The 27,813-nt window shown below is 38.4% G+C and overlaps 1 protein-coding gene across 2 annotated transcripts in view; it reads left to right on the top strand.

Annotated features, from left to right (window-relative positions):
• Positions 1-27,813, top strand: part of LOC131076685 (squalene monooxygenase SE1) — a 58,236-nt gene that overhangs the window by 8,645 nt on the left and 21,778 nt on the right. For both annotated transcript variants that reach the window (XM_058013985.2, XM_058013986.2), the window contains 3 exons: positions 3,054-3,272; positions 3,459-3,734; positions 3,980-4,258. In XM_058013985.2, the coding sequence (XP_057869968.2) occupies positions 3,054-3,272; positions 3,459-3,734; positions 3,980-4,258 (774 nt within the window). The remainder of the gene's footprint in view (positions 1-3,053; positions 3,273-3,458; positions 3,735-3,979; positions 4,259-27,813) is intronic.

Raw genomic sequence — 27,813 nt, 5'->3', positions numbered from 1 at the left:
AATGCTTAGACACTTTCAAATGGGGAACAAAGAAAACATAACAATTGTTTAAAAGCTACACAACACTAGACATGCTTCCAACCTTGTTTTCTTTTGAGATCTCAGAATCATCTGAAATGAGGCTTGCTTTCTTGAAAATGATTTCTTGTAGAAGATAGTTGTTGAACCATATCTAAATCCCCATCCAGTTCAGCAATGGGAAAATCTACCACCAAAGCAAAGCACAACCTTTGAGACAGGCACAGGGGAACTAGGAATTTTCTCTGTAGGAAGCACACAAAGGGGTATAGACCGAGCTACACTTTTAGACTTCAACTGATCAGCCAATGGCATCAAAAGCTCCTCAGCCTGAGATACATGCATTTTGGGAGATGAATAATTCAGGTCCAAAGTTGAATCTCCAGCAGGAGAAGGGAAGATACCCTCAAGAGGCTTCCCTAAGGAAGTTGTATCTTTTGAAATAGGAGCATCAGCCAGGGGATAGGCCATCAACAATCTGATGATAAGGTATTGCTTCTTCCCACCAAGAAGCCAAACTAGGAGCTTTCTTTTTCTTACCAGAACATGGATCCAACAAGTGTCTGAAACCAAAATAATTATGGCATCCAAAACCCATCATTTCAAAATTTTGTTGCTACTTCCAAACGTTTTATAAGATAGTTTAGGTGTTTCAGAAGATATAAAAATAACTTACGGAGTGATTCACCAATACTCTTCAGACAAGAAGGGAGCCAACTATGCAAAGGAAGGTTTGGCAGCCTAACTCAAAGTGGTAAAACTGAGAAGCTTTTTATTTTGCTGGAAGACATGCAGATTAAACTGTTTGTTGTATTTTAGGGTTTTAAGTTACTTAACAAATTTTCTCATTGGTGATTTCAGCCCTCGACTTTGTCTCCATTGATGATAACAACCTTCAAATTTGGAGCAAGAAGATGTGACATCCCATGTTTCTCTATGCTACCAAATTCTTCTATTTGGGCCCCCATCGACAAACCAAATGGAAGCGGGATGTTTATGGCATGGCCTTGCTTTGCTAGCTCAATTACCCTGAAAATGCACCCAAAGGGTAGCTGGGGCAGCAGGATCTTGCCTTGGATGAACTCTATACATGCAGGGAAAAAAGCGTCCAAACTATAAAAGACAATATTTTAAAATTACCCTTTTAGATGTGGAGTTTGATGCCCTGACTACACCCACATAGGCATCTGACCCAGATCAAGTAGAGCATTTGTCGTACTTGCTTCATCTCTTAGAAGCTTCTTCTTTCATGTTATGTGCTAGAGGGTCCAACCATTTATTTTTACAGCTTCTTGAGTTAAGACATTTATCTTGGATGTTTGCTAAAATTGTGCAAATTTCCAAACATGAAAGAGAATTTTTGCAAGTGGTGGTATTCATGCACCTTGGGCGTTATGCAATGCACTTCATTTACTCTGGGCTCTATGGAATGCACTGTGGGCTCCTTGGATTGAATCTGCACCTTTCATGTTTGGAAAGTTGTGCTGCTTTAGTGAATGCAATTCAAGTATAGCATTTAAAGTGTCTTAATTAGGACTGTTTGTAGTTACATCACATTCACATATGCATGATTCTAATATATTTATATATCAGCTATCTTAAAATTTTTTAGGAAGTAAATTTATTTATTTGTAAATAGTGCGTTCCATGAGGATGCATTTCCCTCAAAAACTAGATGTTTTCAGGTTGGGGACATCCCCAGCACATGGATACTCTGGGAAAATGTTCTCTGCTGTCCTGCCATTGCGGCCACTTTTTTTTGGGATGTTTCCTAGATGTTTATCTCAAAGAGGGAACGTTTTTTGGGATTTTCCCTTTTTGGAGACTCCACAGAGACTTGAGTACATCCCTGGGATGCTCAAAGGATGCTGTTGAGTTTCCTGAGCAAACTAGAGACACCCAGGTGTCTCTCATGTCACTTCAGTAATAAAGTTAAAAAAAAAAATACAAACAGATTTATTTTGAAACACCATATTTTATTGAAATTTGATATCAACAAATTTAGTTACAAATAGAGATCGTACAGCAGGAATGGCCATGGATTTATACAGATCGTTCTCCTCATGCCACTCCTGCAGTTTGGTAATCTTCGGTTTTATCTCTAATAAGGCACTTGTCTTCATCAAATTCAACATCAGATACTTTTTAGTCATTTAGGGTACAGACAAAAGATTTATTTTAAAGAACATGAACATATGGATAATTTCCTCCTTTCTTTATTTCACTGTTCATCATTTCCATTGGAATGATTTCATGTCCTTTGAGATTGTTAGGAGATTCCGGGATGTCTACCCCTTGCCACCATCCCCCTGCCATAGCCCTGCCTTCCCCAAGTCTAGGCCCTTGGTCCCCCCATCCCCAAGACCAGTTCCCATGCTCCCCCGTCATGCGATGCCATGGAACATTGGTAAATACAATTTTCTTTTTCTTTTCAGAGACTAGATTAATTTATTTTATTATAATTATAAAATTTTTTAAATCCAGAGGGCTCTTCTTTTATCCATATTATAATTAAATTAATAAAAGTTTTTAACAAATGTTTAGAGACATTGTTTGTTAAATGTATCGACTAGAAAAGTCAAGTGTCAAATGTGTTTCCAGTACTAAATAATTTTTACTATATATATAGTACATCAGTACCGAACCCAGGGAAATAAAATGCCATAGAGGCATACCCAAACTGACAACTTAAAATGCAAACAATATCCTTAAACTTGGCTGAAGCATTTGGCACAATAATTGTGCTAGGGCTACCCTTTCTTAATCAGAGGGTAGAGAGTGGGAGGAAGAGGTCTAAAAACTTGTTAAATATTAGAGTTGCATTCTCTGTAGATGACTATGTTGGACTCAATGAAAAGCTTCCATATAGGTACCAGAAGCAAAATCTTATTTTACAATGAGAACATATGCCTGATATAAGACAATTTTATTCTAAATCCCTTTTTCCTTCTGAGGAAAAGTAGGACTGTTTTTTCTATCACAAAAACAGGCCATGCACTTATCACAACTGATATTTTTGCTGAATTTATATGCAGGTAGATGTTCCTTCATGTTTTGTGGGTCTTGTGCTGGAAAACTGTGAGCTTCCGTACCCTAATCATGGACATGTCATATTAGCAGACCCTTCTCCTATTTTATTCTATCCAATTAGCAGCACAGAGGTTCGTTGCTTAGTTGATGTACCGGGACAAAAGGTTCCATCTGTTGCCAGCGGAGAAATGGCAAAATATTTACGAACTGTGGTGGCTCCTCAGGTATCAGATAGAAGTTGGACACATTTATTTTTGTCTTTTAAGCTTGGCTTTGTATTTATTTGTATGCAGTGGATGCTAAAAAGTGGACAAAAGAATTGACAGATCCTATTTTTATTAAGTATTCTTTCTTAATATGGTGAGAGCTGTTGTATGAGAATTCTCTAAATTTGTCATGCAATCTCTCAGCTTCCAGAGCAACTACAAACACCATTCTTAGCTGCTATAGAAAGTGGGAACATACGAACTATGCCAAACAAGATCATGCCAGCCTCACCATTGCCTAGGCCTGGAGCTCTTCTACTGGGGGATGCTTTCAATATGAGGCATCCGTTAACTGGTGGAGGAATGACCGTTGCATTGTCTGACATTGTGGTTCTTGAAAGGCTTTTTAAACCTCTTTGTAATCTTCATGATGCTTCAGCACTCTGTGAATATGTGGAATCATTTTACACTCTACGCAAGGTATGTACTTGTCATGGCTGGACAATTTTTTTCTGTACAAATAATGTGAAGAATTATTTTGTGCAAAAAAATGCTGTTGCAATTTTATAGATACAAAAAGCCTGTTAATGCTTACAGTATCCTCCTAGACCATGAGCTCGTCATTAAAGTACTTCTGTAGCTAGCTTTATTCTTTATATAAATATTCTTTTTTTTTTCTGTTATTTGGTACTAATTCCAGGGAGTTTTCATTACATCTTATGCAGCCTGTTGCATCAACCATAAATACATTGGCAGGTGCTCTGTATAAGGTCTTCTGTGCTTCACCTGATCAGGCGATGAAAGAGATGCAACAAGCATGTTTTGACTATTTAAGTTTGGGAGGCGTGTTTTCCTCTGGACCTGTAGCCTTGCTTTCTGGCCTTAATCCAAGGCCACTGAGTTTGGTTGTACATTTCTTTGCAGTGGCTGTATATGGTGTTGGTCGTCTACTGTACCCTTTTCCTTCACCAAAACAATTCTGGCTAGGAGCCCGCCTGCTTTTGGTAAGTGCATGATTCCTTTGTCATGATGTTATGAACTCATTAATGCTGATCTTTTGAGCATGTATTTTCTGACCAAAGAAAGGTTATTCATTGATTGTAATATATTTCTGGATTCAATTGTGTAAGAATTTTTTCATCAATGTTTTGGTCACGCTCCATGAACCATTATCGGGATGAAAGAGAATAGCTGAAGGTTATTTATTGGTTTAAGTTTGTCAAATTTAGTTCCCTCACTAAAAGAATCAAACTAGAAATCTAGCTAATCTTTTTAATTAAGATTTATCTTTGTGCCCTTTTTTGATTGGAGATGGAATCTTACCTGTCAATGATGCAAGAAAAAACTAGTGATGTTCCCCAGAAGAGCTGCTTGTGAGTATTATTTACTATTGTATACGTGCTTGGCTCAATATATATTCTGCTTATTTGTCCAGAGTTCAATACCTGCTTTTGCTTATTATCTTGTAATGTTGATTAGCAAACCTTTCATAAGGAGCTTTTTTCAATTCGCTGTAGCCATTCTTTCATACATTTTTCCTGCATGCTTAATGTCATTTTGAAATGAAATGAATTGCTTATCAATGTGCTTTGGTAACTAATAAGTACTCAGAGTATAGACAAAATATATTGGTGGGAAGAACAATTGAATGCTGTGCACAATTTTAGTACAATAGGACCCCAGGTACAATAAGCATAGGAAGATGCAAGAATTGCCCAAAGAGAGATTAAAATTGGAGCTCCACATTGTTTGTTGAACTCTCGAAATGGAAATTAAGCCTTTGGAGGAGGGCTAGTGAAAGTGGCAGCCAGGCCGGGACAATGTTATCTACCTATAATATTCAAAAGGTTAAAGAAAAACTGTTCAGGACAATTGTTATGTTGCTCTAGTTTTGTTCCTGTATGGCGTCCTTTTTAACCGAATGATAGTGATAGAATTGATTATGATGATGATACAGACTGTCTCTTGTATGCTATAAAAAGATGATGTGATGAGAGGACAGTAAGACCTGTGAGTAGGAACCCTATTGAGAAACCTGTCGTATTTTGAGTCAACTCTTGAATGAAGGGACACAGGCCCATCTGATCTCTATTATGTATCAAGGGTGACCGAACACATTTTAGTCTCTTAAAATTAGTGATCCATGCATCTTGGAGACAATCTTCATCTTGTGATTGGAGTTGAAGTGAGAAAATTGATCTTGAAGAGTGTTCTTGTGCTAATGTAAAATTTTTAGCTGATTTTGTTGAGCCTGTTTGATAGTTGATTTATGTTTTTTATTAAGGGAGTAGAAGAGATCATCAAAGAGGGGAAAATGTGGCATCTCTATCACAGCTTGATATTATCTATATTCACAACCACTGGATGCTATATTCACAACACCACCAGATGCTACATCTGTTACCACCAATACATAATCACTTTATTTTATCTCTCTTGACATTTATCTATTTGGTAATTTTAAACCTACATATTGCAAACCTTGTGTAATCTGCCAACTCTTAATGAACATATTAAATTGGAGATGCATGAAAAGAACTTCACAATCAGAGAGTATTACCTATAATTGCTTTCGACTTCCTCTAAGTCTTCACCCCATTTCTATTTTTCAGCTGAATTGCTATGTTGGTGGTAGAACCTCAGTCATAAGGGATGCCTATAAACAAAGGGCATGGGGATTTGGATGACAACAGAGAAAAGACAGAGTTGCAAGAGACAGTGTGCAAAGAATCATTGGATTCTTGCAGATAGGGTTTGGACAAGTGGGAGGCCATGTGAATGTAACTTCCCACAAGACTAGGTGGGAAGAGGTAGATACACTAAGTTTGAATCATCAATAATTGATGCTAGACTGTATAATTTAACTTTGTTGTATCCCTGGCCCAAGGGGCCAATGCAATCATTCCTATTGATTAACCTGACAGTATAATGAATCCTTGTTTCACTTATTTTGCTATGTGTGGATTTGTGCTGGCTTTCTTTCTGTCTTTGATGACAGTGCATATATATATATATATATATGTTGGGTTTCACTAATAGGTAGGTAAGTATGTGTGTAAAAATACACACCTACTTATCTACGTATTTTATATTCCCAACCATATATATATATATCTATATATTATATTTGCGTGTTCATAATTAATTTTTTTTTAAAAAGAACATATGCTCTTATACTTTGTTCTTAATACCATTATCCACAACAAGCATACATTTCTAAATTTAAGAGATTAATACCAAGGTGATTAAAGACGAACGAGACCAAACCTACTCATCTATTAGGCTGACCTTACTAGCTTAGACTCGCTCACACAAGACTAGGTAAAATCCCTTGACTTACCTTACCAAGTCATCACCTTCTAGGTTCAAATGGCAATGTGATTCACAGCTCTTTGGTATCCCATACCTGATGATGCTTTTCCTCCTCCTCGGAGGATGACGGTCCTGCATCAACTACCAAACACCTATAGTTAGCCAATAATCTTGTATTAATAACATTCATCCATAACATGTATATAATTTAACCTAACATATGCATCTAAATCTACTCATTCATAATCAAAATGACATTTACATAACATGAAAGAATCTTAAACATAGTTAGTGCACAAGTGGGATGTGACAACTCTTGAAGGGGTCCTAAGTCTCCCATTTTTGTTTCTCTGTAACAATCTTGAACATGTTGTTTTGTATCTGGACGAAATTCTTGTCCTTCATTTCTTTATTGAATGGGCCTTCAGAAAGCATTGACACTAAGAATATCCTGTGCTTGCGAAATGACTTGGTCCTCTTCCTATGGCTGATCTCTTGTTACTTACCTTGTAGAGATGTCAACTTCTTGCACACTTGAAGAGTTGTTAGGTGATTGTGCTTGTTCTAACCTTTGCCTCTTCTATTGTGGTTCCTCCCTTGGAACCTCTCGCCTTTTCCTCGTTTGCGAATTCCCGAGAATACTTTTCTTCTTTCCATGTTCTGTCCTTTCTTGTGGAATTGCTTCTTCTTTGGCCTGATCTTGGGATTCCAAGTCTCCCATCAAATTGTAAGTTAGGTGGGCGTTCTTTGCTTTCAACTTATTGATGTGACGTTTAACCCAGTGCCTCGTGAATTTCATAACTGGCTGCCTTAGTACTTCCAGATCAATAACTTCTGATTTTGACCAATTAGGTGCTTGAATTGGCTTATCTTTTTCTTTTTCATAATCAGGGTGGGCAGTGTTCACATCTTCTATCTGATCTGGCATTTGGATGATTTCACATATTCTTATCAACTTAAGAGGCAATTTGGAAAACATTCTTTTCTTGATCTCATAATCATCCTTGGCGTTAGCCCAATAATCTTCTAGATCTATCTTGTACTTGTGTTTTGTGCCAACCACCATTCTTATCTTATCATAGAGATTGAAATCCGATCTTGCGTTGTGGGGTGTAAGTGGGTAGTATAGGAGTTCATCCGTTGACTTCTCCGCTGCTGCCAACAATGGGCATAAATTGTCATAATCTCCCATGACAATCGAAAATTCGAGCCTGCCCTTCTTTTTTTAAATCTTGTCATATGCAGTTAGCTATCTTGTCCAATAGCACCATTCTATTTGTTGGGTATCTTGGGAGCCTATAGGGCAAAGCATAGAATCCATGGACCCGAATGTAAGTAAATCTTGGAAACTGAATGTACCAAGCCCCATACTTCTTTACCAACTTCCTCTATTCCTGATAACCTTGTCTGAATACCTCCTTGTAAGGATCTGACAATGTGCATGGTGAAGGTGTCACTTTCTTGAAAGAAGTAGTGTTGTACAAGTGATTGTGCTTCTAACTATCTTCTCGGCAATAGTTGACGGAGGATGTCCATTGTAACCAAATATCCTTTTTTTGAATTCTTCCAATATGAATGTTCCTAAGTTGGTGTCACTTACTTCCCTCCACTTTGAAATAATCTTTGACTTGAGGAGGAATACTTTCTATTCATTCTTGATCTGCGTCTGCCTTGAAGTGTTTGCCACCTTGCTTGACTCTGCCATTCCTGCAAAACAAAATAATTAACATTAAATTCATGATAAGGAAATTTTGAAAACCCACTAATGGAAGTATTCCATGCGGCATATTCTAGACTTGGAATAAATTAAAAAAAACTCTGAAAATAAGAACTTCTAGATGATGAAAAACCACGCCCTAGCTATTCTTCACGTCTTGCTCTTGGTTGAATTCTCAAAAGGTGATGTGAAGAATGAAATCTTAAGCCTTGCTTAAATAGAAAATTTGTTCACCAAGTTGCTAAGTTGGCAATGAGACAATTTTAGCAACTACATTAACTCCATTTCAATCACACTTCATGTTTCCTTAATGAGGGGGAGATGACTTGTCATTTCGGTGGACCACGCTCGTCATATTTGACTTCAAAAATAGGAACTTCCATAATGTCTTGAGTTACGCTTCATTAATGAAAAATCCATAATGTCTAGGCACATTTGAGGGGTTAGGGAATAATTTCTTCCTCAAGGAAAAATCCTCCTTGCCTTGGGATTTGCGCCCAAGGAGGGAGTCTTGGCACACTTTGGGTGAGGGGGGAATTTTAGAATTTTGAAATAATCCTCCTGTCCTTGGGAAATGTGCCCAAGGAAGTTGACTGAGCACTCTGGGGCCTGGTGAAGGAATGTATGAATTTTGGAATAATCCTTCCATCCTTGGGAAATGCGCCCAGGATAGATTTTTTCATGCCTTGTTTATATGAGGAGTATTTCCAAACTGACGAAATTTGATAACTTGCTTTTTTTTCTACTTTTCCGAATTTAGAACTAGATATTCAGAAACACAAACTTTCCAAAAATAGACTTACTCAAAATAGTAAGTTCTTCCAAACACCAAATTAAGGCAAACCGGGACATAGTGAGACTTACTAAAAATTGACACTGCTAAAAATAGTAAGTTTGTTTAAACTCAAAAAGTGCTTTGCCCATTGCCAATCTAAGCCACAATGAAACTTACGTCCTCAAAAATCGCTCAAATTTAATTGGTAGCTTCCTCGAAGGATTCTCTTTTCTATGCTCAACTCAAATTTCATTATGCCCTAGATTATTGACTTCATTTCTAAGTCTGAAGGATAAAAACCCTAAAATAGACAATAAATGCTTCTAGACAGCCAAATTTCACCAAAAACACTTCTAGACTTAGTCAAATTTACCAAACCACTTGGGGACTCAAGGAGATTGAAGAAATTGTTGCCAGACTACCCAAAAAACCACAACCAAAAGACCAAGTGGACAAAAATGTAGGGGGTCCCCATTTGGAATGGGGTGATGTGTGATTAGGTCACAAGAAGTTTGAAGGGAAAAAAAGAAAGATCGGAATTAGGATGGTCAAAAGCCCCAAGGAAGAGTAAAGAGTAAAGATCCAATAATAAACTGTGCATTTTGAGACTAAGTCATAAAGCAAGAAGATGCACATATATTGATGTAGCAAAGGTTGGCAAGGAAGAAAAGGGTTTCAATGAGGATGCACAAAATGAACATATAAAAGAATAGGCATAGCATCTTGCTCCTACCTTGAGGGAGGTCCATGAGATAACAAAATTTATTGGATAGGTATAACCTGCTTGACTTTTGTTGTATATTTTCTTTACTGAGTATTGATGATGAATTTAAAGTAGGAGGCTATATCTTCAAAAGTGATGCAGAGCATCTTCACCAAAACCACATTAGGGAGATTTCTTTCTCTCAACTTACCTAACCAATAGGTACTAAGTCTTCTATAACTTCACAAATCCACTCACAAAGCTCTTGTTCCACTCACAAGGCTACAATAGCCCAAAACTCACCCAAGCTTCTCAATCCCTTATCCAACCACTCACACACATTCCTCCATGCATACTCAACTCTCTTAAACCCCAAACCATGCTTCATAGCATTTAAACACCATTAGTCTCCTTGGTACTCACACAACCAAGGCTGCCCCAACTAGGACTCCCACTTTCCACTAGTTCCAAACTTCACAACTTGCCACAAGTATTCCTCACAAACACATAACTCCCTTGTCAATCCTAAAAGGCTTATCGACAGGTTCACTTTGGATTCTCTCTACCCACCCAACCTCCCAAAATGACAAAAGAATGTTCATTGAGAACTCCCTGTTTTTAGGACAGTCAACAACATGTTTAGGACAGCCATATATTAAGGTTTCTTTTCCACTTCTCAGTGCCTCCAAAGGCTTCTAAATACTCAATAGGGTCTGCCCAAACACTCACCAACTCCAACTACAAAACCAACCAGCATTCAAACTCATAAACACAAGTTCTTGTTAAATTGTCAAACTAGGACAGCCACTAGCAATTTTAGGATAGTCAATGAGTTTGTGCATTTGGATTGTTTTCCCAACTTGACAACCCTTGTTCCACATCAAGGGAACCCTAACACATTCTCCACAACCCTCACTTGACCTTCCAAGGTCTCACAATGTACTTTGTCCAACCAAAACTCCTCCAACACAGTCCTAGACTGAGACACAATTTCAGTCAACTTTCTCTTTGTTTGCACATCCCAAAATCATGTATGAATCCTTGCAACAAAAAGGAAACTAAAATACATATATTTGCCCTCCATTCCACAAAGTTTTGGCCCTTGATCACATGGAATGGAGGCTATTTACATTTTATAATGTCTCAACAAACCCTAGGGCAGGGTTTTGACTGTTTTTACAAAAATTAAGAGGAACTCCCTCAAAACTTGATGAAAAGAAATGAAACAAAAACAGGAATACTCAGTATTCACCCCTCTATCATTGCCAAATTCTTTAGAATGCAGATAGATGAGTTTTGGATAAGAAAAACACTTGTTTTCAGACTGTCACGTCTGAGAAATGCAAGAAAGTGCAGAAAATTCACAACTTTATTGATATTTTGCTCATTACATCCATCAACCAGCCATATCCAAACGTGTAGAAGACTTTTATAATGCCTTCCAAGCCTCCACATGGTTATTACCACCTTTATAACTCATTTTAACAACAAACACATAATTACCCTTACAAACTTAAAAGTTGCTGGACAACTCTTTTGTCAACTTTGACAATTTTGCTCCAAATTGAACATAAACCTAATCTATGACTCCCATGCTCCAAATAGGTCCAAATAGGTCACAAAGACCCTTACATTGTTAGGAACCGGGAAGGACAACTGAGAGGGGGGGAGGGGGTGAATCAGTTGTGAACCAGTTTACAATAAATTATAACCCAAAACAAATTATTCCAACTTAAACCTTAGTGCTGGTAAAACAAACTTAATGCCTGTAAAATAGATTAATAGTTATAGCAGTACCGGTATAACTTAATGCATGAAACAAAAAGAGAAACAACATCCACAACACATGACACAAAGATTTTGACATAGAAACCCTGTAAGGGGAAAAACCACGGTGGGAAACCTTACCCACAATCAGATGATACTACTGCAGATAGTAAGTGTATACAAATGAGGTCTGCACATGCAGAAAGGCCAACTGCCTAGAGCTCAGCGCTCAATCACAAAATAGGAGTCACACTGTCTATAGTTGGATGGTTATATCCAATGACAATGTACTGCTTCAGAATAGCATATGCAATGCTGGATTCAGTACCGGTTTAAGCTCTGATCATGAGTGCCAAATATCTTCATAACCTTTCCTTCAACCTTTAGATAATGTCTACGCGATTCGCACAAGGATCTGCTTATTTTCGCTCTTCAATATTCACACACACTCCTGTTACATCTTTCAAAATGAGATCTTACATTTATTTATAAAAAACCTTAAGACCTTAACATGAGGTTGGCTCCCTAGACATATTTCAATTTAAATCAATTACAAATAAGTCTTGATGCGATACAATATGTCGACTCAATACATTTACACATTATCCAATCAATAAGCCATTTCCAAAACGTGCTTGGCTGATCTGGAATTGTACCGGTCCATAACCTAGACCTATCTGGCGGTAAAGGCAAATATGTCAACCCGATTAGACCGATAAGCAAAAACACCAAATCCAAACATCCAATCCATGTCTTCGACATAACCAAGTGATCTCTAGATGATAACAAGTCATCATCACTGCCGGTGAACCATATATCTTGCTGATGAACATATACCGATGACTGTGCATAAGCCAATATCCATGCCAGGACCACAATGTGCCGGTTCAACAATAAACCAATATAACCAGAGTGCCAAATCAACAATGTAGACCTCCAGAAAGATAAGTGTTGACATCAATGACAAAACCAATGCAACACATGACGAAGTCATCCATAATACCAACAATCTCCCCCTTTGGCATTGATGGCAACACTAGATGGAAAAACATCTAAGTGCCAAAAATAGAATGCCAAATACTAACAAACCAACAATCTCCCAAAATAGATCAATACCAGAAATCAAAACCAAAATACATCTCTCCAAGTAGAATGTTCATCTCTCCCCAAAGTACAAAGTTTTTCCATAGATATCTCTCCCCCTTTGACACCAAATGCCAAAGCAGTTAAGAATAAAAAATCAGAACTTAACATACAACTAACTACTCCCCCTGAGAAGTAGCTCTCCTTCATCAAGACTGGAAAAATATTTTTCTGTTAGTTCTTGCCGGTTTGATGCCAAACTTCATCATTCAAGTCTCTGCCGGTGGGGAAATTACCCCAAGCTGCTCTCTAAGATATTCAAATGTTTCCTTAGGCAAAGGCTTTGTAAAGATATCTGCAATTTGCTCTTTAGTATTCACATAAACCAATCTCACTTTATTTGCTTCAACATTCTCTTTCAAAAAATTGTACTTAATAGAAACATGCTTTGTCTAAGAGTGAAATACCGGATTCTTTGATATATCAATTGCTGCTGAATTATCACAATGAATAATTATCGGTTCTTTGCATTTTACCTTGATGATTTGAATTATTTTGTCAATTCAGAGGACAATACCCAAAGCAGAATTTGTGGTATTGTAAACACATAACAAATCATATAAAATTTCATTTCACTGAAAATATGTAAGAACCATACAATTTTTTTTGGCAAACTCTGTGAAAGAGAGTTGTGTGCCCTTGAATTTATCCCATTTGGGCGAACTCTGTAAAAGAGAGTTGTATGCCTGGAATGTATCCAATTTGGGCAAACTCTGTAAAAGAGAGTTGTATGCCTGAGCCTGTACAATTTAGGCAATCTCGTGAAGGAGCGTATGCCTATAACTCTGTAACTCCATAACTCTCCAACTCCTTGCAATTGGATTCGAATTGGGCTTCTTTATAAGCTTTCAAAGAAGTTGAACAGTCACCACATTTATGTTTACATCGGAAGTCGAAAAGACAATCCAATATTGAAAGGTTATTACATTTATATGAGAACAAAAATTAATTAAAGATTAAAATATTTAATTCTCTGACTTATTTCTGATCACTTGATATCCTTCAACATTTGCTTGATCCATAATACCTGAGTGCAATTAGTTGCTGCTGCAACATATTTTGCTTTTGCTGTAGATAATGATGTACAAGTCTGCTTCTTGCTTATCCATGAAATTAACCTTTTGCCAAAAAAGAATGCACCGCCAGTGGTAATCTTTTTGTCATCTACATTTCCTGCCCAATTTGAATCTGTATATGTACATAACTCAAAATTGTCATCCTTAAGATACCATAAACCAAGATTTGTTGTGCCTTGAAGGTACCGGAAAATCTTTTTTACTACTTGTTGCTGTTTGTTTTATCATCTACCAAACATTAGGATAGGATACCCGAAGGTATTCTATCCTCTCCTGAAAAATCATTACTGATTCCAAGGTCTATATGTGCGGACAAGCGACTTTAGTGGAGTAGCTTCTTGGGTAGTGTATGCTGAAATTTCAAGGGGGACATACGTTTGACAAGTATCTTGAACTGTTGGACTTCGATGGATTTAGCAATTTTAGGCTCCTCTTCTTTTTTTTTTTTGGGATTTTCTGGGATTTAGACTTTCGAAAGAAAGGGGAAAAGAGATAGGGTTTAGGAAGGCTAATCTAATCCTACGAATTCTGGAGACGGTATCAATTGGGTGTTCTCGAGAAACCAAACCTTGCTTCACCACACTAGGGACAACTACACAAGGCCGGTGCAATCTTCAATGGGTTGTGCTTATGATAGAGATATTGGCATGCATAGGGGATGGGCTCAGACTAACTTTACACGGTAGGATGGAAATCATCCATTTACCAAAAGTATGAGCGGAGATACACCATCAATTGACACTTGCCAAATCCTTCATTCAAATTAACAACAATGAAAGCAAATCTAGATTAATTCTAACTAAGTGTTGAGGCAATTGAAACCATTCAAATAATAGAGATTACAAAGCGACGCACATGCAATATATTATCTGGAAATGACCTTAAGCAACAATACATCAAAAACCTCACCCCCTCCAAATGAGAGGAGGTAGGCTTATATAGTTTTCAAGAATAAATGAACGGCCGAGACCAAATAGTGATCAAGGGCCTAGATTGAAAGCTATAAACCCTAATTAGGGTTTTCCAAAACTAACTACCCTCGACCAATTACATTTGGGACACTTGTCCTTCTTGCTAAATGTGAACCATCAATGAAAATAGAAGGTTGTTGCATTGTGAAGTGTGCCCTTCTAGAAGCCTCTGGGTAAGTCAGGTTCATCGAACCTGGACATGCTGACTTGGAGTAATCTGATTGGTTGGAAGGTGACGAGGCGCCACCTCAACGTGTTGAATGTCTTCCTTGAATTTTCCAATTTGTGTCAAGAAATTGTCTAAGTATGTGTTGATGTGTTTTTTATGCACATGCAAACACAGAATAAAATACCGAAGTATCTTATCCTCTCTTGAGTAAAGTCTTCGAATGCTGAAGATGTCGCAAAAAGGATCAATCGGGATGACTTCAAGGTTATTTTTTGTAGGATCTCTACGTGTGGATAAGCTCTCTGTGGTATGATGTGATTTGTTGGAATCACAAGGGGACTTACACTCAATGACCTGAACGTCTGATTTGCTAGAATCACAAGTCCTACTAACTAATTGGAAGACAAATAAATGGCAAAAGATACAAGGTTTAGGAAGTCTACTCTACTACCTAGAATGCGAGAAGATGGATGAATGACTAGGTGGATTCCTACTGGGCTGGGTCTCACCATCAGGCTAAACAATTCAACACCAACTCAGTGCGATCTTCTAAGGGATGCTTCTAATATGTTTAAATCATACACCATCTGACGATCACCATTCAAGAAAATGCATGAAACAATAGACATGTAACGACTTATGATTAAGCTCATTTGTTCCAGTTGACCACGCAAGGTGCACTTACCATCAGCAAGAGGCTAGTGGTTTGGATTAGACGGATCCCACACAGGTGCATTCAACAATTTCCTTCATTCGATCTAATCATCTACCATCTAGAATTGAAGATTCAACAAGAAACTATGCATATTGCAAGAAACGACACACTTCACCATTACTTCAATGAAAATGGAGTTTGTTTACAATCAATGGCAACAATTTCTTGCCTTGTCCTCCTATTCTACTCTAATTGCTACTCTATCAACTGACTATTCACCTTCTAACTACTCTCTATCTATCTTCTATTATTCTCTCTCTTTTCTATTAGCCTTTACAAATGAAGAGCTGGGGCTTATATAGTGCCCACAATACAATTCGATGGCTAAGATCAATTTGAGATCAATGGCCAAGATTCAATAATGAAAACCCTAATTAGGGTTTGTTACAACCATTACATAACATTTAATGCTTGACCCATGATAAAATTACATCTTTAGGACACATGTTTTCTCTGGAAAAATCGACCAATGGATAGCTGGGGTAGGTACATCGAAGTTTGTGCCACCTCCCATGAGTTAGGTACATTGAATCTGGACACGCTGAGGTGGACCTATTCGACTGGAGGAGTGATGACTAGGATGCCACCTCGTCTAACACTTGGTTGATGCCAATTTGATGTTGCTGAGAAGCTAGCTTTAATTAACTCTTCTGAAACTATCTGCTTCTTCAACGAACCCTTGCTCTAACTTTTTTCGTCTTTGATGTGCAGGATGATGATGTACCTCGCCTTGGAATGCTGGATTGGAAGAGGTCGCCCTTATCCTTGCTTGATCTTCTTTGGTGAGAGCCGGGCGACTAGTAGATGCTCCTGCCTTTGGAGTCGCCATCTTGACACCTACACAACATTTCACAATTAGTAATATATCTTGAAGTGTAGAATTTAGACTTAAAAGGAAGATTTAAGATTTTAATTAGGAAACTTCATGATAAATCTTTGAGTTATCATTTCCTAGTTAACCATGCAATACTTAGACTTTCCTAAAAAAAATGTCTAAAAATCAAACCTTAAACAAGGGTGTCAAGATGATTTTGCCATACCTCCTCTTGAGTATTAAACTCTAAGAAATGATGTAAAAATAGATGAATTTCGCTAGGCAAAGTGTAGATCAAAGCCCTCTCTTGAACGAATTGTGCCTCCTCTAGCTTGGAAAAGAATAAACTCCACTTCCTTCTAGCTTTCAATACTTGAAAGAAATTCGCTCCAAGCAAGCCAGATTTCGCTCCTCCAATTAGTTCTCCAATTTCGCACTTAAGGAAATGATTGAATGATTTGAAATGTGAAACAAACTCCTCCAATATATAGAGTGCTCACCCCTTTGCTCCCTCTAGGCCGACTTGGCAAAAAGGAGGTAAAAAATAAGTAAAATCTCAAAAAAGGGGCCGACTTGGCTAATAAAAACAAAATAAGGCCTTGAGCGCTTTATTAAAAATTAATTTTAAATGCCTCCAAAATAAATTTCGATTTTCTAAGGCTTAAAATCAATTTACTAAATGCCAAAATGCTTTAATTTAATGCTAATTTAATTTTAATTTTCCAAATGCCTCAAAATTAGCAATTCTGGCGATCAAATGCAATTTGGAGAATATTAATTTTCAAAACAAGGCTTGATTAAACTCCATGATGATTTCGCCCTGGACCCTCTCTGAGGGTCAGGAGCGATTTTCCATTTTTTGCTCAAAATTAGCATTTTCAATGTTCAAAAATCTCTTCAAGACATTTTAAATAGGCTTCCTCACTGACCTCCAGACTTTGCTCTATCCAATTTGGGGGAAAAAGTGCAAGTTTGATGTTTTTCGCCCTGGACCCTCAGCAAGGGTCAAGAGCGATTTTTGCATATTGGGCTTAATTCTCCATCCTTTTTCACTAAAACCTTATTCGCCACTAGGCAATGACCTTGCTTTAGCACTCTACCCAAATTTGCTTCATTGTTGTTAGGAAAAATGAGAATTTTCATCCTTTTCGCTCTGGGCCCTCTTTGAGGGTCAGTAGCGATTTTTCATTTTCTGACAAAAATCATCAAGTTTCAAAGGCAAAACATCATTCATCATGCTTTTGGAGGTCTCTTTGCCTTACCCTATCCTTGCCTTAGCACAATTTTGAGGAAAACATGCAATTTTTTGTGATTTTCGCCCTGGACCCTCAGCAAGGGTCAGGAGCGATTTTTTGATTCTAGGCATATTCCTTCATCTTTTGGATTCCAAATTGCTTCCAAGGCATAAAACATCATCTCCTCTTCCTATCCACACAAGATTTTGTCTCAATTCCTCAAACAAAGGAGAGAATCCTGGAAAATCGCTATGGGCCCTCTTTGAGGGTCAGGAGCGATTTTTGTAATTGCCTTCAAAATACTAACTCTCAACAATCTCTTTTCACTTTAAGGCAATTTAAACATTATTTCAAACCCATGCCTAACCTTGGCTTTCCTCAAATTTGGATGAAAAGTTCCTATATTAAGTTTTTCGCCTTGGGCCCTCTCTGAGGGTCAGGAGCGATTTTTTGATTTTGGGTTGATTTCCTCTTTTGTTGATCATCCAAATTATATTCAACGGGTAGAACATGCTTTCCCTCATCCCTTCCAATCATAAAAATCATTTTGATCTTGCAAGAATAGTGCACTTTCGAAAATCTCGCTCTGGACCCTCTCTGAGGGTCAGGAGCGATTTTTGCTACTTGGACCAAAATGCCTCACTTTTCATCTCGAAATTTCTTTGCCAAGGAAGATGTCGCCTTGCTTCATGCTATGAATAAGTTCTCATGTCCAAGAAAGGTCAAAAAATGTGCACATAAAGAAAATCGCTCTGGACCCTCTCTAAGGGTTAGGAGCGATTTTACCTTTCTTGGGCAAAACTCCTTCATCTCATCTTCTTTAATTGAATTTGGATACTTTATCATGCTCATTTCATCCTCCACCATGCCTTTGACATCTCGAATCGACCAAATAAGGCTAGCAATGACCTCCATAAGATTTTCGCCCTGGGCCCTCTTTGAAGGTCAGGAGTGATTTTTCTGTTTTCAACAAGGTCCTTCATCATTTCAAGTCAAAACTTCTTCAGGGGGGTGGAGAAAGTCATTTATTTTCCATTCATGATCAAAACTTGGTCTCTTTCCATTGCAAAATGAAGGAAATCAAAATCTCGCCCTGGGCCCTTAGCAAGGGTCAGGAGCGATTTTGCTTTTATTGCCCAAAATTCATCAATTTGCAAGCGTCCAAACCTTTGAATGATGTTCAACCTTCCTTCCAGGAGACCCTGCACATAAAAATTTAGCCAAAATTAGTGACAATAGGCTCAAATAAAATTTTCGCTCTGGACCCTCAGCAAGGGTCAGGAGCGAATTTCACAATCTAGGCTAAACTGCTCAATCTTCAAGTTTCAAATCACTTCACAAGGCAAGGTAAGATCGTTTTCAAGGCCAGAAAAAAGGTTTCAAGTTCAATCAAGGTGGCAAACGAAGTTTATAATGAATTTCTCTTTGGACCCTTAGCAAGGGTCAAGAGCGAAATTTGACTTTTTGAACTCTCCGTCAGGATAATTTTATGGAATATAAAATTTAAGTATAAGTGATATAACTTTCAGGATGTTTGAGAGTGGTTTCAGACCTCTAGGAGCTATATTGCAAAATCTAGTTTTTGGAGGATTTTTAGTTTTTAGACTTAGTCAAATTTCAGGATCAGGACATTCCAGACTTAGCCAAATTTCAGGATCAGGACTTTCAGACTTAGTCAAATTTCAGGATCAGGACTTGTTGTGACCATTTCACACATCGCCCCATTAGAATGGGGACCCCCTCTTTTCGCTTTTTGTTTTGCCTGTTTTTCTCTTAGCTTTTAGGGTTTTGAGTGAGTGAGTTGTTTGTCTGGGCTAGGGCTAAACCCTAGGGGTTCCTTTTGAATGTTTTTTAAGCCGAGTCCAGTCAAATTTTGAAAGTTATTAAGCATCCTCTCGAGGATTGGGATTGAGACAGTAAGGTAAGCCTGTCAGGAAGGTCAGATAGGTCTCAGGTTAGGTCTAGATTCAGGATTTTTTTGGGATAAAATCCAAATTTGTCTAAATGTTAGTTTTTTGAAGATGAAATTGTGTTTTGCCTAGGTAAATTTTGATCAATTTTTGGAGGCAAAATGATGCCTAAAACCGACTGGTTCCTGGCCTTGAAGATGATCTAACTCTGCCTGGTGAAGTGATTGGAGACCTAAATTTTGGATGGATTAGCCAGAAAGGATAAAAGCACTCCTGTCCCTCTCCAAGGAACCAGGGCGAAAATGTTATTTAGTGCATATTTGTCACTGACTTTTCTAATTTTGTTTTGTGTAGGGTCTCCAGGAGAGATAATTGGGCGTGATTTGATACTTTCAAGGGTTTTGAAGGCACGAAAATGATGAAATTTGAAGGATTAAGAGAAAAGCGCTCTTGTCCCTCTCCAAGGGACTAGGGCGAAAAGGCTTATTTGAGTCATTCCTGGCCTTGTTTGGTCAAATTGAAACATCAAAGACATGGTGAAGGATGAAATGAACATGAAAATGCGTCCAGACTCGATCGAAGACGACGAAATGATGGAGTTTTTGTCTAGGAAGACAAAAAGTGCCCCTGTCCCTCTCCAAGGGACCAGAGCGATTTTCTTCATATACACATTTTTAGACCTTCTTTGGACTTGAATTCTTATTCATGGCGTGTGACAAGGTGAAATCTTCCCTAGCAAAAGAATTTCATGATGAAAGATGAAGCGTTTTGGTCTAGAGGGCAAAAAGTGCTCCCATCCCTCACTGAAGGACTGGAGCTCGAATTTCAAATTTGCATTATTTTTGCAAGATCAAGATGATTTTATGATTTGAAGAGATCAAGGGAAGCATGTTTTGTCCATTGAATATAATTTGAATGGTCAACAAACGAGGAAATCAACCCAAATGACAAAAAGTGCTCCTGTCCCTCACTGAAGGACCATGGCGTTTTTTCAAAATTCTCTTCTTTGTTTGAGATTTTAAAGCAAAACTTGGCTTGGATGAGAAGGACGAAGGATGTTTTATGCCTTAGACGTGATTGAAGGTTTAAAAGACAAAGAAATATTCCAAGATGCAAAAAAGCGCTCCTGTCCCTCTCCAAGGGACCAAAGCGATTTTCTAAAAATGCAAATTTCTTGCAAAGGCAAGGCAAGTTTCGTGATTGAAATGAATTAAAGAAGGCATGATTTATCTATTGAAGATAATTTGGAAGACTAGCAAAGGACAAATTGGCTTGGAATTCCAAAAGTGCTCCTGTCCCTCACTGAAGGACCAGAGCGATTTTCAAAAGTGCTCCTGTCCCTCTCCAAGGGACCAGAGCGAAAAACATGTTATTTAGTCTTTCTCACCAATTTTGGACAAATCTAGACCAAGGCAAAAGTTCGAAATGATGTTTAAGATGCTTCGAGGTGGAATTGAGATACAAGAGTTGCAAATTTTGATGACAATTGCAAAAAGTGCTCCTGTCCCTCTCCAAGGGACCATAGCGATTTTCAAAAAGTGCTCCTGTCCCTCTCCAAGGGACCAAGGCGAAATTTCCAAATATGCCCATTTACCTTACATTTTTGAAATGCTATTTTTGTTTCCAGGACTCAAGAAGGAGTGGGGAATGATGTTCTACGCCTTGAGGGTAATTTGAGGTTGATATGATCAAGAATTTGCGCAATGGACTCAAAAGTGCTCCTGTCCCTCACTGAAGGACTAGGGCGATTTTTATAAAATCAACAATTTCCCTCCGAGATTATGCTAAGGCAAAGTTGAGCAAGATTGGAAAGGTCTTCTAAATCATGATGAACAAAGGTTCGACTCCAAAAACTTGATGATCCTAGGCCAAATGCAAAAAGCGCTCCTGTCCCTCACTGAAGGACCAGGGCGAAAATCTCTAGAACATCAATTTTGCCTTGCAAAAAACAAGTTGAACATGCATTGAAGGGACGAAAGGGATCATTGCTAACCCCACAATGTGAATTGGCAATTAAAAGATAAAGGATTGAGGACAAAGTGAAAAGGTGCTCCTTTCCCTCTCCAAGGGACCAGGGCGAAAATGTCCTAAGGCACGTTCCTTCTAAAGATCAAGTGAATTAAATTGAAGACTCCTATTGAAAATGCCATTTTAAAACGCCTAGATGAAGTTTTGAACGTAAAAAGTGAGGAATGCAAGTTTTAAAATGCAAAAGTGCTCCTGTCCCTCTCCAAGGGACCAGAGCGAAGTTATTGGCATTCATTTTTTTTACCATGCTTGGGCGTTAACATCTTCCAAATCGCATTAGATGCCAAATTCACTAACTTTGGGATATTTGAAAAATTAATTAAATTGGCATTTAATAAAGGTGCATTGGTATTTAATAATTAATTTTGAGCCTTAGAAAATCGATTTTTTTATTAAGGCATTTAAAATTAATTATTATTAAATTAAAATTAAAAAATAGAGTGCTTGAGGTATCATTTTTAATATTTTATCAAGTCGGCCTCTTCCTTTTTTTAATTTTATTTATTTTGGAGCCTATTTTGCCAAGTCGGCCTATGGAGAGGTAAAGTGGTGAGCGCTCTATATATTTGGAGTGTGTTTGTTCATTATTCAAATCATTCACTCATTATTTCAAGTGCGATTTAGAGAACAAGGAGAAAGTGCGAAATCTGGTCTAGTTGGAGCAAATTTACCTCAAGTGTTGAAGGCTAGAGGTGGTGAAGTTGATGCTTGTGAAGACCCAAGGAGGCGAATTTTGCTAAAGGGAGGACTTCGATCTACATTTTGCCTAGCCAAAATTCTCCTATTTTTGCATCATTTTTTAGAATTAATTCCCAAGTGGAGGTATGGCGTAAGCACCTTGGCACCTTTTTTGAAGATTTAAATTTTGCGTTTTGTTTTGAAAATCCTAAATTTAATGTAGTTAATTAGGAAATGATAACTCAAGATTTATCATGAAGTTTCCTAATTAAAATCTTCAATCTTCCTTTCTCCGTTGCAAAATATATTACTCATTATGAAATGTTGTGTAGGTGTCAAGATGGCGACCCCAAAGGTAGGAGCATCCACCAGTCGTCCAGCTCTCATGAAGGAAGATCAGAGGAGTGAAGAATTGGAGACTAAGGTCGTGTCCAAATGGAGCAACATTGGAGATACCAACTTGGGAAACTTCAGTGTGAAGAAGTTTCGAGAGGTCCCTTACATTGGAAAGCCATCACCTATCGCAAAGAGAATAATTGAAAGTGGCATCATCAAAGCGGCCGGTTTCCCTCCAGCAGTCCAATGCCATGAGCTGATGATCGAGTGTGCCCACCATTACGACTCACAATCAAGGTCGATCGTGTCCAAAGAAGGAAACACTTTGGCTTACCTATCAGAGGAGGCTATAAGTGAAGCTCTCCATCTTCCAGAGCATAAAGATATGATTTACAAAAGCTTAGAAGGAGCCAGATCAATGTATAAAGATGATCCAGACACTTGCTTGAGAATCATCAATAAGAATTGGTTACTCAAAAGTCGTCCTCGCCTGAGCAAGATTCCCAACACACCACATAGGATTGACTTCCAGGAAGAGTACAAAGATTTGATAACTTTGCTCAATCGAGTTACAGGGGCCCCTCAAGCCTTCTATTTTGAGAAGTGGATGTTCTACTTCATCCAAGTGATAGTTCAAGGAAAAGGAACAATTCATTGGGCTAGAATTATTAGCCATTGCTTGGACATGCAGTTAAGAAGACTAAAGCCTACCAAGTCATTCCACATGAGCTCATACGTCATATATGCCTTGATCAGGAGTTTTGAATATGCAAGACTACCTCACAGAGGAGTGATCGGAAGAGGACCCGGAGAAGTGAGAGTTTGTGACTCTTATGTTCATTTGCATCATCCACCTGCGAGTGACTAAAAGTTAGTCAATGATACCTTCACGATGAACATCACCAGGATATTGCAAGGTGGGGTTCACAATCGGCTATCTCAGGATGCACAAGAGCTTGTAAAGAGGTATGGTGCTTGGTTCATCCAGTTTCCAAAATTTACATATATCAGAGTTCATGGGTGCCCTTCACCTCCCTACATGTTGCCGAGGTATCCGACAGACAGGATAGTGCTACTCAAAGTGACTAGGCAATTGGCAGACTATACAAAGGCATTCAGACACAGGCATAGAAATGGAATTCCCATGCCCATCATATTGGGGAATTCAGTTGAGGTATGTCCTAATGCTCTAGCCTTGGATGATGCAGAGAGGGAGTTGGCTTCATATTCATTCACGTTCTTTGCCTCAAGGGAGAATTTTGATCCTTATGGGTATATAGAAGAGACATATGGTAGGAAATACAAGCATGAATTTCAGGTAGAAGACTTTTGGATGAATCTCTCAAGTGATTTAGAAGTGAAAAGAAAGATGCATTCCAGACTGCCTTTAGATTTCATAAGGAAGTGCAAAGTTTACAAAGTGGCCGATCAAGCTCAGGACAGTGGCAGACATATCCAGTCATCCTATGACAGGGAAGACAAAGCAGTAAAGATAGATTGGAACGAGCCTGAGATTTCAGACTTGAGAGCTTTGATGGCCCCAGTTTTGTCATGTACTCGCAGATGGGTGGATGTACAACATCAAAAGTTAAGAGAACAAAACATACCGATGACTTTTACTTTGGAGGAAAGACCAGCAGAAGGAGGAGCAAGCGTAAGTGAAGGCAATTCTCATCCTAGAGGTGCGAAGAGGAAAGAAAGACCTGAGAAAAGGGAACCCTCCAAGAAGAACCAAGAGGCCAATCGAGATCGCTCATCAGGCACATCTTCTCGACATGAGAAAAGGACAAGTCAAGTCGAAGAACAAGAGAAGAGAGTACCTGAAGTTGATGAATCTATGGAGTCAATAATACAAAATGATAAACCTGAAAAGGGGAAGGCACCTCAACATTCATCAAGTCAATCTCCACAAGTCAATGAGCTACATGAAGAAAAGAATGATGATGAAGTGACATCTCCTCTCCGAGAAGATGAACCATTGCTTAAGGAAATACAAGTTAGAGAGACAAGATCTGCCATTCCAGATTGGTTGAAGGAGAGACTGACAAGGGTGATTGTGATTGATGATGAGGATGATGTAATTGACTTAGAGAGCCTTATAGGAAATTCTCAGGAGACAACAGAGAAAAAGAAGGCCACCAAGATGTCCAAGGTGATCAGAGACGAGACAAGGTCCATGAAATTGCAGATAGCTACACCAGTAGTGGACAAGTATGAAGGTGAAATCCTTGCAGAAGAATATGATGTAGAAACATTTGAGCTTGGTCCACTCATTGCTGAACATGCACTGGATGAGGCAACCGATTCATTTGAAGTACTTAAAGACAAGCTTAAGGAAGAAATGGAAAAGAATAGAAAGCTTGAGAGAGAGGTTGGTGCTTGGAGAGGCTACTTTAGCCATCTCAATCAGCCTTTGGGACGTCAAGATCCAGCAGTGTCTCCAGTGCAAGCACTTCCCCTTGAATCAGTTGGCGAGGCAGAGAGAGTCAAGAGCTTGGTTCAGCTTATGAGCTCTTGGATTGACAAATCCCACACAGTAGCTGTTGAATTTGCAACAAGAATGATGCAAACAATCCATCGAGTTATCCAGGTCCTTGAGATCATCCACAACCTAATGATAACTGTAGCCGCTTTCGCTCATACTAGAGATGTTATCATTCCTGTCCTGCAAGTGATCAGGCAAACATCAAGGAAGATCCTAGCACAAGAAAAGATAATGGATGGAGGAGCTCATAATTTACTTCAGTGGTCAACTCTACTCCAGATGAAAGAAGTTCTTTTCGAGGACATCAGCACCAAATGCAATCAAGTTGAGGGCGTCATCCATCCAATTCAGGACAAGGTGTTTGAGGTGTTGTGTGCCATTCTCGGCAGGAGGATCGAAGTTGAGACAGATGTGGATCTTCAAGAGTTAGAAGAAAGAGTCAAGGTCATTTTTTGCAAAAATGAGAATATCATCACAGATGAGCAACGAGATCTAATGTTTACTACTATGCTCCTGATTGAGAAGACCAAAGAACTCGAACTTGGATGGGATACTGCTCTTCTCAAGGCCTTTGATCAGGTTATCCACTTGGAGGAACGAATGAGGAATCTTCCTGAGATTCCTATTGCTGAGATTGAAGGAATCGTGTCCAGATTCATTGCATATGCTAAGAAAGAGCATTGGAAAGGGAATAAGATTCTAGAAGAGAGGTTGTTGTAGATGATGTGGCACCTTAATTATCATTGGTCTATGTTTCCTAGATTCTTGTGCCAATTAAATATTTGGCTATGCATTTAATAATGTTCAACTAAAAAGGGGACTTTTTGTAACAAACCCTAATTAGGGTTTAGGTGTCAGAATCTCAGTCGTTGATCTTCTTTTGATTTGGGCCGTTCATTGTAATTGAGGATGCTATATATACCCTCACTCATTTTCATTTTGTCATTAGATATTAGAGATTGGATAGTTGGAAGTTAGAAGATTAGAGCTTTTGGAGAGAAGAAAGTTATTTTGTAGCAAGATTGAGCATTGAAGAAAGAATTTCAAGCAATTGTTGCCTATTTTGGCTTTGAGATCAATAAAATATTGAAGTTATGGTGTTTTATTGCAATTCTTGTGGCTATTTTCATGGTTGTTTACTTTCTTGAATCATTTTCGGTTGAAGTAGTATTTAAGTTTGAAGGACTAAGTGTTGGGCTTGATCTTTGGTGAGATTCATGTTCCAAACCACTAGCTTCTTACTGATTGTAAGGACGCCTTGTGTGGTCAATTGGAGATATTTGGATTGCTTGAACCTTCAATCATTATTGAACTATTGATATGTATCTTTATGATAGTATCTATAATTCTTGATGATTTGAAAATCATTAAACACCTTAGAAGATTGCATCAATTTCAGTTGAGTTGTAACCGCTTGGCAATTCTGAGATTGGTAGAATCTTACCAAGTCTAGCCTACATTGAATCATTCTTAAGATTAGATTAGAATTCATCTCTTGCAAACCCTACCTTTTGATCTTTTTGAGAACTTGTTAGTTTTAGGAAAATTCTGTTCCTGCAGTTCGAAAACGTAAGGCCCTTTGAAGAAACAACATTCACAACGACCACTGGTGCTTATCCACACTTAGAGATCCTACAACGAAGAACATTGAAGTCACCCTGATTGATCCTTTCTCGCGATATCTTCAGCATTCAGAGATTTTATTCGAGAGAGGATAAGGTACCCTTGGGTATTTTATTCTGTGTTTGATAGTGTACAAAATACACGTCAACAGGACTTTCCAGACTTAGCCAAATTTCAGGATCAGGACTTTCCAGACTTCATCACTTGTCAACTTGACCTAACTCAAGCAGAACCTGCTATCCAGGTGATCCCCCTGGCGACACCACTCAAAATGCAAAGGCTAACAAACAAAACCCTAAACACTTAGAAAACAAACCCTAAGAAGCAAAAAGCAGGGGTCCCCATTTGCAATGGGGCGATGTGTGAATACGTCACAACAGTATGGAAATTTGATTCCTTCTTGTCACCATTTGATTCTGCTTGGGAGCTTGTCTTTTTCAATTCCTTCCGGAGATGAAATCCTTCAAGAAGTTGGAAGTTTATTTAACTTTTCCATATTTTCACCAAGTTTGAGAACTTTTCTTTCTTGATGCCTTGAGATTCTTTCAAGTGCCTCGAATTTGGAGAAGAAATCTCTTCGCAAAGTATTTCTCATACTTAGCCAAATTTTGTCCCTCTCTATGCTCGGACGAACCTTGCTCATGGTCCCTGTCTTCAATTCTGAATTTGGCAGCCAAATTTTGTCCCTCTCTATGCTCGGACGAACCTTGCTCATGGTCCCTGTCTTCAATTCTGAATTTGGCTTGAAACTCCATTTGTGTTTTCTGTGACGATCTTGCCTTCAGCTGCCAATTTATGTTGCGTGGGAGGAGGGTTAAAAAGCTCTGGGTAACCCCTTGCAAATATGAAATGATGGGATCAAGCTGTTCAGGCATTCGCTGTGATCATGTCCTTCTTCTCGATACCCTGACATGCCTTCAACATTTCCCATACTTAGCCAAATTTTGGCTATCTTCACGCCTGGATGAACCTTGCCTGTGAACTCCAACTGCGATCTCTATGATGATCCCACTTCTATTTCCTCTTGCGACTTGTAAAACCAAAGGAAAATAAGTTAGAAATCTATCTTGGATTAAAGAAAATAGAGGCTGCGAACGGCTAA

This window comes from Cryptomeria japonica, chromosome 4, assembly GCF_030272615.1.
Source record: "Cryptomeria japonica chromosome 4, Sugi_1.0, whole genome shotgun sequence".
In the NCBI taxonomy this organism is placed as follows: Eukaryota; Viridiplantae; Streptophyta; class Pinopsida; order Cupressales; family Cupressaceae; genus Cryptomeria; species Cryptomeria japonica.
The sequence above is the reverse complement of the archived record's forward strand: the minus strand, read 5'-3'. Positions and strand labels throughout refer to the sequence as shown.